This window comes from Notolepis coatsorum (genome assembly GCF_963971535.1).
Source record: "Notolepis coatsorum genome assembly, chromosome: 1".
In the NCBI taxonomy this organism is placed as follows: domain Eukaryota; kingdom Metazoa; phylum Chordata; class Actinopteri; order Aulopiformes; family Paralepididae; genus Notolepis; species Notolepis coatsorum.
In genome coordinates this window covers 230,054,635-230,069,215 of record NC_140165.1, presented here as the reverse complement: position 1 = coordinate 230,069,215, position 14,581 = coordinate 230,054,635, and the positions used below count along the sequence as shown (strand labels likewise).

Below are 14,581 nucleotides of genomic sequence, written 5' to 3'. Positions count from 1 at the left end.
TCAGTGTCCTGTGGATGGGTTAGGGTTAGTGTCCTGTGGATGGGTTATGGTTAGTGTCCTGTGGATGGGTTAGGGTTAGTGTCCTGTGGATGGGTTAGTGTCCTGTGGATGGGTTAGTGTCCTGTGGATGGGTTAGTGTCCTGTGGATGGGTTAGGGTTAGTGTCCTGTGGATGGGTTAGTGTCCTGTGGATGGGTTAGGGTTAGTGTCCTGTGGATGGGTTAGTGTCCTGTGGATGGGTTAGGGTTAGTGTCCTGTGGATGGGTTAGGGTTAGTGTCCTGTGGATGGGTTAGTGTCCTGTGGATGGGTTAGGGTCCTGTGGATGGGTTAGGGTCCTATGGACGGGTTAGGGTTAGTGTCCTGTGGATGGGTTAGGGTTAGGGTCCTGTGGATGGGTTAGGGTTAGTGTCCTGTGGATGGGTTCGTGTCCTGTGGATGGGTTAGGGTCCTGTGGATGGGTTAGGGTTAGTGTCCTGTGGATTGGTTAGTGTCCTGTGGATGGGTTAGGGTTAGTGTCCTGTGGATGGGTTAGGGTCAGTGTCCTGTGGATGGGTCAGTGTCCTGTGGATGGGTCAGTGTCCTGTGGATGGGCTAGGGTTAGTGTCCTGTGGATGGGTCAGTGTCCTGTGGATGGGTCAGTGTCCTGTGGATGGGCTAGGGTTAGTGTCCTGTGGATGGGTGAGGGTCAGTGTCCTGTGGATGGGTCAGTGTCCTGTGGATGGGTCAGTGTCCTGTGGATGGGTCAGTGTCTTGTGGATGGGTGAGGGTCAGTGTCCTGTGGATGGGTCAGTGTCCTGTGGATGGGTCAGTGTCCTGTGGATGGGTCAGTGTCCTGTGGATGGGTCAGTGTCCTGTGGATGGGTCAGTGTCCTGTGGATGCGTCAGTGTCCTGCAGGATGGGTCAGTGTCCTGTGGATGGTTAGTGTCCTGTAGATGGGTCAGTGTCCTGTGGATGGTTAGTGTCCTGTAGATGGGTTAGTGTCCTGTAGATGGGTCAGTGTCCTGTGGATGGGTCAGTGTCCTGTGGATGCGTCAGTGTCCTGCAGGATGGGTTAGTGTCCTGTGGATGGGTCAGTGTCCTGTGGATGGGTTAGTGTCCTGTGGATGGTTAGTGTCCTGTGGATGGGTTAGGGTTAGTGTCCTGTGGATAAGTTAGATCTCTTAGATCTTTTTTTCTTGCCATCTTGATCCAAAATTAACTGCTCAGCACTTGTATACAAGCCACAGAGCATGATAGGATGTTAACTGCTTAATTGTATCATGCAGCAACACCTTGGGAAGCATCTGCATTTGTTATGTCTCTCCACTCATTTATTCAGGTTTTTCCATTATGCACACTGTCAGAAGTCCTGTTTCCCTAAGTCCAGTTATGGGCCTGGTTAGGCCTCAAGATGCAGACACTCCTATCCCAGAAGTCACCCCTAATGGCTATATGCGCCCGTTTCCCCCATTCCAATTTAATGATAGTCCACCTTGAATTGTGTATCAAGTATTTAAACTTGCAACATTACTGTTTGTGGTCGTGTCGGTTTCTCTGTTGTAGACCATCTTCCGCACAGAATTCCGTTTTGATTGATTTCCATCTCTATAGTGTATCAACTAATTAAATCCCCTATGTGTTTCTTTCTGTGCATCTGTCCCTCTCGGGGGTTCTCATCGGCAAGGTATTCCGCCTAAATTAAGTCCCGTCTTTATGACTAGATGTATATCAACTAATTAAACCACCACATCCTTTTAAAATGCCTCCAAATGTTCTAATCCACCGGTGCATGCTGGTGGGCAGCCAGGCGACGCATCTACGGTTTGGTCGCTCGCCAACCGAGCACTCCACAATTAGGGGCCAAGCCGAGGCATTTGCGATATTTGATTGATGTAGCGCGGGCGTGCACTGAATTCATGATTAGCACTCGCGCACGCGCACACACACCCACACGCACACACACACACACAGAGAGTGACACATTGAGATAGACAGATACAGTAGATTATATATAACTTCCAACTTCTCATACGTGCACTCCTACTTGCATTTCGCTCTAGGAGCAGAAATGATCCAATCCGTCCAGGTAAAAAAAAAATATATATATATATATATTTTATAACGGCAACCCCGGAGCCCTACGTGTACAGTTACCGTTCTGACGTCAGCATTCGTTGTGACTCTCATCACCTTCACGGTTCACCCCCCCCCCCCACACCCCTCATCACTTTACGCCTCTCAGGCCGCCTCACCGAAACCCATCTATTGTATTGTTTTATTATTATTATTATTATTATTATTATTATTATTATTATTATTATTATTATTATTATTATTATTATTATTATTATTATTATTATTATTATTATTATTATTATTATTATTATTATTATTATTATTATTATTATTATTATTATTATTATTATTATTATTATTATTATTATTATTATTATTATTATTATTATTATTATTATTATTATTATTATTATTATTATTATTATTATTATTATAATACAGACCGAGGACCAGCCAGCGGATGAGCTCAATGCACGCGAGGGTGTGTTTGTGTTTATAAATGTGAGCGAGAGGAAAGGGTGAAATGTTGGGCGGGGTATAGAAGCCGAGGCTGGCCAGGCATTCTGCAGGCTGATTGCTATCTTTTCTCTCTCTGTTCATCTCCGTGTCGCTGCAGAGAGAAGCGCGTCTCCCCCCCGACGATGGAAAACACCCGTTCTTCTGCTCCTCGCTAAAGACACTCCGCGATCACGTAGGTGACTATCTTCTTCTACGTGAATCTCAAAGAGCGCGTCTTGACGTTTGAGCGTGGAGTCCTCCGATCGCCGTGTTTGTGTTGTTGTTGTTGTAGGATCTGCGAGAGCATTGCTCCGAGAGGACGAACGGGGGAGAGAGGGAGAGAGAGAGAGAGAGAGCGAGAGAGAGCGAGAGAAAGAGAGGATGGCTTCTTCGTGGACCAGCCAACATAGGTAGAGTGTCTCCAACGCTCTGTTCGTTCAGCCGTCGATGTTGCTACAGGATGAGCGTAGCTCTGCAAGATCTGCGAAACAACGTGAGTACCAATCAAACAGTCTATGATGTTTCAGAGCTGCTACAATGTGAGGTTTCTGTAATGCCCGGCTGTGTGCAGAATGGATCCAGTTTTCCTTATTTATACCCTGTTGCACATAATGCCTGAATCTCTCCCCCCTCTCTCTCTGTTTGAATTCAAACATCTGTTTGCTGTTTGGCTTGTAATTAGTGTAAGATTTATTCATCTCTGTTAATTTGACTACAGCCAGGGGGTCATTTGAGTGAGGATGGATGAAAGGGGATGAGACCCCCCCCCCTTGTTATCAGAAATGTATTTAATGTATCCCCTGAGTAACTGTATAAACTAAGGGAATACAATAGTTTACCTCCCTGGCCGCCCCGATTCGATTCCAGTGGATTACTTGGTCAGCACACAAGATGGATACATAATGTATACATACATACATGGGCTACAGTATGGTCTCACTGTCTCTCCACAAACTACATGCATGTGGATTTGAACATCATTATTGATATTCACTTCAGGCTATGGGATTTCACGTGTCTGAGTGTCAATCACTTGTGGGATGTGATTTAGATAATAATTACATGTTAGATTTCTTCTTCTTATTTGGTTCTTCTTTGGTTACATAGATCTTACCTGTGTCTCCGCTCACTAGCTGATGAAATAGTTTCATTAATATTTCAGGCTGCTCATAAATGTCAGTCATTGCTATTTGCTTTCCCCCACTTAATTGGGAGCCTCCCTGGATAACTGTTTATTCCGGGGAAACTGAGGGAATAATACAGCTCTTTTCCTGCACGTGATATTGTACATCTGACAGGGTTTACATCTGTCTGGACAAAAAACTGTCCACTGATGAGCCCGGCCTGTCTATACACTACAGGTTTTATGATTAATCTGATTAAGATATGTGGATTCATATTTCGATTTCTATAAAGCTTGCAGTTTAAACTTAGTACTGGTCATCGTTTTGATTTTGAACTTTGCTGTCCATCAGATTACAGATCCCCTCGATATCAACTGAGATCTCTCTCTGTCTCTTTACATCTCTTCCCCCTCTCTCCTTCTCTCACCCATCCTCTCTCTGTCAAACCTCTCAAGGATACATTGAGAACGGTGAATCATTGCAATTAAGTGTTAAGAGGTGGTCTTGATTCTCTCACCTTTCTCCACCGCTATTGTGACGCTCCATCTGTTTTCTCCCATACGAAGCCATGTGAGTGAAACTGAAACCTGATAAGTCACCCTTTGTGTTGTGTGTTTTGCTGTGCATACACGCGATGGACCTCCATTTATACGGTGTATAAATCCTTCCCCTGACGGTTGCATGTAAGTCTGCTCCATCCCTTTCGTCTCCGTCATGACCAGCGGGTACATTTGATAGTCATTTGATGCACCCCTTTTAGCACAAATTATTACATAAACCCCCATTGTTAACTATGTATTTTCAGGAACAATGAGAAGGGAAATCACCTTGTATCTGTCATCCGTCATCCTTCCATATATATAGACTTTTTTAATTTTTTATTATTAAATTGCACATGTGTATAATTGAACACAAATAAAGAAACAAACAACAAAAACTATAAAACAAGAAACAAACAAACAAACAAACAAACAAACAAACAAACAAACAAACAAACAAAAAGACACATACATATAATTGCCAGACTATATACTGTATGATTTAAGCTTTTACAGGAATTGCATTACAATTAGGTTAGTTCTCTTTCAGATAGTTTATGAATGGGCTCCATATTCTCATGAATCTTGAACTCAAGGAAGTGGATTGTCTGTATCTCTCCATTCCTACAACTGTAACCATCCAGTTGAGCCACCTCTGACAGCAGGGAGGGGAGGGTGATTTCCCAGTCCATTCAGATAATCTTCTTGGCTCGCAACTGTTCCAGGGATTAAAACCAGTTGTTTCTCATACCTGGTTCCCAGACCAGCCTCGGAGTATCCAGAGAGAGCCGGCTTGGAGTCGCGTGTAATGTACCTTTTCTTAGACTTTAGAGAACCGTTGAAATATACTTTGACCAAAAGTGAGTGTAGGAGAGAACAGAAACAGAAACATACTAATGAGCCATCTGCCATTCTGCAGCTATCAGCACACACTGGAGAGACTGTCCACTCTGCACCTATCAGCACACACAAGACTGTAGGATCCATTGTGCACCTATCAGCACACACTGGAGAGACTGTAGGATCCATTGTGCACCTACCAGCACACACTGGAGAGACTGTCCACTCTGCACCTATCAGCACACACAAGACTGTAGGATCCATTGTGCACCTATCAGCACACACTGGAGAGACTGTCCACTCTGCACCTATCAGCACACACAAGACTGTAGGATCCATTGTGCACCTATCAGCACACACAAGACTGTAGGATCCATTGTGCACCTATCAGCACACACTGGAGAGACTGTCCACTCTGCACCTATCAGCACACACAAGACTGTAGGATCCATTGTGCACCTATCAGCACACACTGGAGAGACTGTAGGATTCATTCTGTTCAGTTTAGTTTTCCAGTAGCGAAGCCTGTGCATGTTTTTATATTGAATCAGTAAACTATAGATTTAATTGGGAAATGTAAGAGAAGACACCAGTTCAACTGTCCAACCTCCCACTCATTATCTATAGCTTTAAGGGTAAATGTGAAAGGGAAAATAATTCCAGTTTACCTGACCCTGCTAGCTACACATTTAAGGGTAAATCTAAGGTAAAACAGCAGTTCACCTGTCAACCAACCCCCACCCTGGTTGAAACAATTAACTAGTTTGAGCGTCTTATTATCACCTGACAGTGAAGGGATGATGATTGAGGTTGATGATGATGATGATTGAAGCAGGATTAAGTGGAGGCTGCATCCTGCCTTGTATTGTGATATCAACCCAAGGTTGATGCTACCAAGGCTGTGCTGACGCACACAGGGCATGATATCGGCCCTGGGTCGTAGAGCAGAACAAGGTCATGCTGGTTTATTTTATTCTGGTTCTTTAGTTTACATGTAACCTAACAAATCCAAAATCGTAGGAGGAGAACGGGGTGGTGGTGGGCTGCAGGAAGACAGCTGGGATACAGAGAGCGGTCAGATGCAGTTTAAAGTCTGTGGGAGGAGGTGCGGCCGGGTAGCGCAGCGGACTAAGCGTCTGTCTACCACCACAGAGACAGTGGGATCGAATCCAGCTGTGGTGCCTCCGGCTTGGCCGACTGTCCATACTAACACAATTGGCAGTGTTAGCGGGTGGGAAGCCGGCGAGGGTGGGTCCTGGTCGTTGTAAAAACAGCGACTGGGAGAGGTAGTGTGATCCTTCCACACGTTGCACTCCCCCAGTGAGAGTCTGCGCTGCCAGGTGAAAAGAAGTGGGGATTGGCTACACATGTGTCGGAGGAAGCATGTGATAGTCTCCGCCCTCCCAGACCGACGGTAGGGGGCAGAGCACGCAACGACCAGGTAGGGGATTGGGGATTGGCATAATGACTAACATTGGGATGGGAGAAAGATGGAAAAAGAAAGGGGGAAAAAGAGAAAGTAAACAAAAAAAAAGTCTGTGGGAGGAGGATTATGATTGGAGGAGAGAGGTAACGGGCACTTCACCAAAAAGCAATGTTGATTTATTTTAGTTAATTACAGCACCATGAAATGATGTAGATGAAAAAATAGCAATACCCGTGTCTTATAGGGACTGTAGGGCTGTACCGAATGTATTTTCTTTTTTACATTCGAAGCTTCTATTGACGTTGGTTTAAACAGAATGAATAGACACATAAAAAAAAAAAGATTCTAATGTTGATTTAGAATTCGAATGGCAACGTTATGAATGAAGCTTTGAACTATTCGGTACCGCCCTAAGGGACTGTTACCTTATAATTTCATTGAGCTGTAATTAACACGACAACACAAGGATTCAATTCAAACTGATTTACTCTCAATAACTTGGATGTGTGCAAAATAAATCAGAATAGTTTTTTGGTGAAGTGCCCCTTTATGGCGATTGGCTGTAGTCTTTGAATGGACGTAAACTGATAGGAGGCTCAACAGTAGGAGGTGTTTAGGAAGTGGTGCTGCACGATGAATCTAATCTAATCTAACATACTGTAATTGCAAAAAAGGCTGTGATTTAATTAAATAAATGTGTGTGTGTATGCTGAATGCATGCAAGTGAAAGCCTGCAATTTATTGCATTAAATGTACAAATCCAAGCCGTTAAAGAGATGTATATACAGTAGGGCTGGGCGATATGGAAAAAAATCATATCGCGATAACGATATGATAATGTTATCATATTTCTCGATATCGATAATTATCGAATTGTTATAAGTATATATATTTTTTTTTAACAACAGATGTATGTTTATTTTGCAGCAATTCTTTGTCATTGTCGCCATCTTTAGTGTTACATCCCCTCACACTCCAGTTCTCAGGCTGCAGCTGGTTTAAAAGCAAAAGTAAACCGGCTTCTCTGCTGGCTGTGGCTCCAGGGGAGTTGAACAGTTCTGGCTCTGCTAGTTTATTTTCGATCTTTTGGCGCTTTTTTGGTGGACAAACCACCGCACATGTGCACCGTGACTCGTGACTGGAGTCTAGTTCTGCTAGCACACATAGCCTACTGTGTACAGACGGTTTCAAACTGTATTTTAAATTAGAAAGCAAACAAAATAAATGCACAAGAGAAAAATAAATCTCAATTTGGTCAGTATTGTCATTTGGACAAGCAAAGCCATTACTTTAAGTTGCAGGCAAGAAAGACAAGTCTGTCCACTGTCTCTGGTTTTAAAACTGCCCTGTTGCAGGTCACAAAAAAAAAAAAAAAATGATTTTTATTTTATTTCGATATCGATTATTAAAATATATCGCAATATTTATCGTTATATCGCCCAGCCCTAATCCCAATGTTAGTCATTATGCCAATTCCCAATATACAGATTATATTTGTGCACACAATGTAGCAAATCGTTAGGAAAAGTAATCATACTACTTACTGGTCACAGGAGTCTCCAATGACGTTTGAATGGTAATCCATTTTGTGAAACGCATTTGATGAAACAACATCTTTGTTGGCAGACGGCTCCTTCTTATCAACACTGCTATCAAACGTTAGCAAGCAAAGCGTGCGTAGCTCGACCCGTGTAACGTTAAGTAACTTGTTCAGCTGGGAAAGACCGTTCATCGCTGCATACAATTTAGCTTAATCCAAAAATCCATACAGAAACGTTGTATTATGAATAAGACATTCAGGGATGTCTGGTCACGGACGGTACTGTTCTCCCTGTGGTGCATGTGATTCAGGAATGTAAACAAACACGTCACCAGCCACCCGGGAGGAAATCAAAGTAACTATGGGAAGCTGTTTTTTTTTAATATATATATCTTTTTTTAAGATTTATTTTTTGGCGTTTTATCGCTTTATTGCTACTGGGCAGTCCAGTAGAGGGAGACAGAGGAGGAATGGGAGACAGAGTGGGGGGAAGACATTCGGCAAATAACGACGGGTTCGGGAGTCGAACCCGGGTCGGCCGTGTCGCGGCTGAGCGCGCTATGTGGTTCGCCACTGGGGCGCCCCGTGGGAAGCTGTTTTGGTCAAAAAGGGTAACGTGATTTAAAAATTGATTGGAAAAATGTGTTAATATTGACAGCCCTATTTTTTAGACATAAAAATCGCATGTGGTTAAGTTTGTATATTTTGAGTTGAGAAATACACATTTCAAAACTTGGTAATCTCTGCATTTTCCTTGATATCCAAGCAAGTTGACTCATGACATTTTAAGCATTACATCACGCGCAGGACTGTGTTATAGTAATTAGATCATGCCTAGGGGTGGTTGTTAGGCCTGACGCGCAGCAGAGGGTTGTTAGACCCCCCTAGGCATGATCTAATTCCTATAACACACAACTACAAGTGGTGTAATGTCTTTTATACAATGGCCGAATTCACCCAACCTTATTGATATAGAATAAACACACAGTAATTGAAGCATAATGGAGATTTATTCACAACCATCCACAGAGAAAGTAAATCCAATAGTAGATCCACTAGTATACACCAGAGGGAGCGCCACAAACCATGTTAAACCCAGATAGACAGTACTGCTACATCTATACATTTATGATGACATACCAGATTTACAAATACAGTACTGATTTTGTAGGGTGATTATGGTTTATTTACATTGAGGTTCTGGGGTCACGTGGAGTGTGTTATACGAAATACCCTCCCCCCACCTACCAATCTCCTACCTACCAACCTCCTCCAATGTACAGTTTCTTCGTCAAATGTATACTCTCTTTTTTTAGACTCTTCTTGTATCACAAACAGTACTGTATTTGTAAATCTGGTATGTCATAAATGTATAGATGTAGCAGTACTGTATCTGTATGTCATGTATGTCATATATGTTATGTTGCATTGAAAATGGGGGACCCTTATGTAAACAAGACGAAAGTCTTTCTCTGGTCTGCAAAACTCGTTTTTGGTGCAGGATGTGTTAACAATTGTGTGTATTGAGCCGTACTGTATTGTACCCATTCTGCAATCTGGTAATACAATTATCAATCAATCAATCAATCAATCAATCAATCAATCAATCAATCAATCAATCAATCAATCAATCAATCAATCAAATAACAACCGGTTTGATTGATTGAACATTTTACTAGGTAACTTCACTGTGCTTCTTAAACAAGATGTAGCAGTACTGTCTATCTGTATGTCATGTATGTCATATATGTTATGATGAATTGAAAATGGGGGACCCTGATGTAAACAAGACGAAAGTCTTTCTCTGGTCTGCATCCCCTTAACAATTGTGTGTATTGAGTCGTACTGTATTGTACCCATTCTGCAATCTGGTAATACAATTTTCAATCAATCAATCAATCAAATAACAACCGGTTTGATTGATTGATTGATTGAACATTTTACTAGGTAACTTCACTGTGCTTCTTAAACAAGATGTAGCAGTACTGTCTATCTGTATGTCATGTATGTCATAATATGTTATGCTGAATTGAAAATGGGGGACCCTGACGTAAACAAGACGAAAGTCTTTCTCTGGTCTGCATCCCCTTAACAATTGTGTGTATTGAGCCATACTGTATTGTATCCATTCTGCAATCTGGTATTTTATTTAATTAACATTTTTTGTGATTTTTCTTTTGTTTCACAATGAGTCATGACAAATTAATTACATAATCCATGTGTATGTAACAAACTAACATATTCCAGTTGACTATCTTTTTTGGGAGGATTCGTTCAAAAGCTATTCATACTTCCATTTTCTATCTATGGCGGATTGATTCAGACAGAAAAAATAAAGTAATTCGGTTGTGGGAGGGATCTGGGGTCACATGGAGTGTGTTATACTAAATAACAACCGGCAACTTCACTGTTTCAGCCAATCAGAATCAAGACATTTGCATTCCATTGTATAATATTTATTATATCGCTATTGCAATCGCAATATTGTCCACAGATCAAAGCCCTGTTAGGAAGTCAGTTGAATACTCAAGCTCCCCCCCCCCCAGAGAAAATCACCCAGCAGTCATTATCACTGCTCTCTCAGCTGTCCTCTGTTAATTAAACTGGGTGTGACCGAAGATTCACTCGTGAACCAGCCGTCCGTTCCCCGCCCGAGGCCTTACGTGGACACCGGAGAACGAGCCTTGTTCTCTAAATGACATTTCCATGGCAACCGCACAGCCGAGGGTTCCGGCGCGGTCGCATGAGGAAGAGAAGGGTGTCCTGGGTGTCCTGGGTGTCCTGTCGTTTCCCAGCCTGTCGCTGTTAATGCCCTGAGAATCTGGTGCAACAGGCTTTACCTGCTGTCCCCGTTTGCCGGAAGACACAGGCGCACTCGCACCAAGCGCACACACACACGCACACACACACACACACACACACACACACACACACACACACACACACACACACACACACACACACACAGCTTACCCTGTCTAGAACACGTAACATACGCATAGTTCAGATATCATCAGTGTTCAGCTATATCATTTTCAGCCGACCTATGTGTCTAATTAGGAACAACACATCCTCTGTTACAACACAACATGTGACTAGGATGTTCTATGTCTGCATCAGGCTGAAATCAACACAACATGTTACTAGGGTGTTCTAGACTAGGTTGTGTTAATTACAGCTCAACGAATGTGTGCAAAACAGTTTAGAGCCTTGCGATATATGTGTGAGATTATGTGCTAAATAAATCCAGTGAAGTGCCCCTTTAACGCTCTGCCCGAAAAGGACAGGCGAAACTTGAAGCCCAATCGGAACCTGAGTGATTACAATTGCTGTTCCGTCCGATTATTATGCACACACACACACACACACACACACACACACACACACACACACACACACACACACACACACACACACACACACACACACACACACACACACACACACACACACACACACACACACACACACACACACACACACACACACACACACACACACACACACACACACACACACACACACACACACACACACACTTTTGTCAGGGGTGTAAAGTACTTGAGTAATTGTACTTTTGTACTTTACTCAAGTATTATTAGGTTTGTATACTTTTACTAAATTACATTTCAGAGAAAAAAAACATACTTTTTACTCCTTACATTTATAATGCAGACCTACAAAGTACAAATCTCCAGTATTTCCCTTATATACATTCAGCAGCTGCGCTGCGCCCGCCGCTGCTATGAACTAGACCAGCGGTTCCCAAAATGAAATTTTATTGTAAAAAGAAAAGAAAATCATCTTTTCATGTCACGCACCACAGTTTGGGAACCACTGAACTAGACTATTAAAAAAAAGAAGAAAAAAAAGATTATAATATATATTTTTTTTATCATTTCATTTGGGCTGTGGGGGGGGGGGGGGCTTAATGTAAAAGACTGACCTGAGGAAAAGGCTGCAGGGAGACCATCTGGCCGCTTGTATGCGTCTCAGCATCAATGGGCCCCCTACCAGTGAATTCCCCTACCAAAGAGCCCTGGGCCCTCATTTATCAATGGTGCATACGCACAGATATGTGCGTAACCCGTGCGTACGATCATTTCTAAGCAAAGTGTGTGACTTATCAATTTGAACGTGTGCTTGACTTTGTGCGTATATTTACGCACAGCTCCGACCGTGCATACCTGGCGCCCAGCGGTAGAATATTATTATTGCAACGCGGAAATAAGCTTCTGTGCATTAGTTTCAACACTGGCGTGTTCTGTAGTATGACCCGTAAATTCATTATAGTTCATTGTAAAATAGCGACAGTAGTGTAATTATTGTCAAACCCTATAAATATAGCATTTGGAATAAGCCTTTCTTTCCGAATGAATGCAGCATGGTTTATATATCGGAATACTATGGGGTGCACTGACTGGGCTCCGTTGGGAACTGTTTTCAGAGATAGCAGATAGGACTGAATGAATGAATGAGGGGCAGTCTAATTGCAGAGAGAACATATTAACTAGAGTCCGCTATACCCCGAGACACCTCCTTCATTTGTACCGCAATTTAAGACCGAAATTGGAGCGTGGAACAAAACGCACAAATGCCATCCCTGTGCACATTCAAGTCAGTCTCCACCCTCGGGTCTTTGGCCACCGGCACGGTCCATCGTGATATTGGAGATGGATCGAGCAATAGACTGTTACTATACCACCCATGTAGCTGTCAAAGCTCCATCACAAATGCAGTTATGTGAATAGAAAGGTTCTTGTATATGCTCTCGTATTATTGTTTATATAGGCTACCTAATACCGACATCAAAATAGGTTGTATGCCTCTACAAATCATATGCAGGTAGAAAATTTACGGAAAATCCGTCGCGATTTGGAATGAAATTGACGGAGAACTTTAATCCCTGGGTATTAATCGAACGAAACGAAGAAAAAGCAGTCATATTCCAGCATGGTTATTAATGACACCAATGGCAAACAGTGGTTAACGGTCTTTATTAGTGTTTGCGCTGCCCAGGCAGCAATGGTCTTTAGGAAGTTAATAGATATCATATCCGACATCACCGTACGTGTACACGTCTGTCAGCCTGTCGCGTATTTCTCCCAGGCGTTCGCTCGGCTTAGTCCACTTTTCCACATTTCATGGGGGTGTTTCATTACCATATATGGTTAATTACGGGCGGTTCTATATGCAAATACGTAAAACCGTGCACGAGCATGGAGCGTAGATCAAGTGATATTTATCAACACAGAGTACTTGCATGTGTGCGTGGGACACGTCTACGCACGTGTGATAAATCCAGATTTTTCTGTACGTACACACATTCTAAATTCTGTGCTTAACACTTTGAGTGCCAGGGACGCGTTGTCGTTAGTTCATGCCGCCAGTTGAGTGCCACCAACGACATATAGCGTTTGTTTGTCGTATTTTCTTTTATTAGCGATTTGAATTCATATTTCATCAATCGAGCCTCACGCTAGTGTTGCAGACTTTCTCTGAGCTCAATTGGGAAAATACCGCCCCCTATCATCTCTCCCTGTGTAACTGCACCCCATTGGTTTAGACTGATGGGGGGGGGTCCAGCCTCCTCATGTTACTTCTCCGGCGAGGCATCTGAAGAGACCCAAGTTGATCGCCGACACTCAGAACAGCGTGGAATCGGTATTTCCAGTTCCCAACACTGAATCAATAAACGCGATCGATATTTGGAATGGCGATCAGGAATTGGAATAATCTTTTTGGATAACATCTGATCTGAGGTAACTGGTAAGCAATATATTTGACCAGTCTTGGGGTAATCGGATCTGTTTTGACCTATATATCAGCGTGTGCCCCATGTGTGTGTGTGTGGCTGTGAGTGTGTGTAGCTGATCAGGAAATGAGAGAATATATTTTTCAGATCGCTTCTATAGCGTGCATAAGTACACATATACTATCGATAATCTAGCGTTTATTTGAAAACGATTCATAAATAGGCCGAAAAATTACAGTTTTTTGTGTATGCCAGAATATTCCAGTAAAGGGCGTTTATCACGGAATCTATATATTTTCCTGAAAAACGAGGGCTTTTCAAAATGCTATAAAACGGAAATGAACCGATTAAAAAAAACAATCCGTCTCGACAATGTTGACTGCAAACAAGTCATTGATAAACGACGGGCAGATTAGACACATAGCCATAATTTAAGACAGAGATTGTGTTTAGAGCGCTATCATTGAAGTGGGTGGTGGCATCCAACCATAAATAGTGCACGCCACACTGGCAATCAAAGTGTTAAGAACGAAAATAGAACACTTTCTAAGAATTGTTGATAAATGAGGGCCCTGGAGCTTTTCTTTCAAAAGCTCAGGAAAATGAAATGCTCTAAGGCAGAATGTAGCCTATGCCACTGAGACTTCTTAGGTGCTTAAAGTGCTGTTGTAGTGTTATGATTTGTGTATGTTAGACAGTTAGTATGTTAGTATTTATATTATCTATTAAATCATCTATATCTATGTTCAATACAAATAGTGTACAAGTGTTGAGGCATGTCATTAATCTTGACATTTACTTTG

General features: G+C 42.4%; 1 protein-coding gene across 1 annotated transcript in view; it reads left to right on the top strand.

Annotated features, from left to right (window-relative positions):
• Positions 1–2,723: 2,723 nt before the first annotated feature.
• ece2b (endothelin converting enzyme 2b) overlaps positions 2,724–14,581 on the top strand; it is a gene marked incomplete at its 3' end in the record, with an annotated part of 247,781 nt that continues 235,923 nt past the window's right edge. The window contains exons 1-2 of the mRNA XM_084309069.1: positions 2,724–2,747; positions 2,847–3,047. Coding sequence (XP_084165195.1) covers positions 3,015–3,047 — 33 coding nt within the window. The 5' untranslated portion in view covers positions 2,724–2,747; positions 2,847–3,014. The remainder of the gene's footprint in view (positions 2,748–2,846; positions 3,048–14,581) is intronic.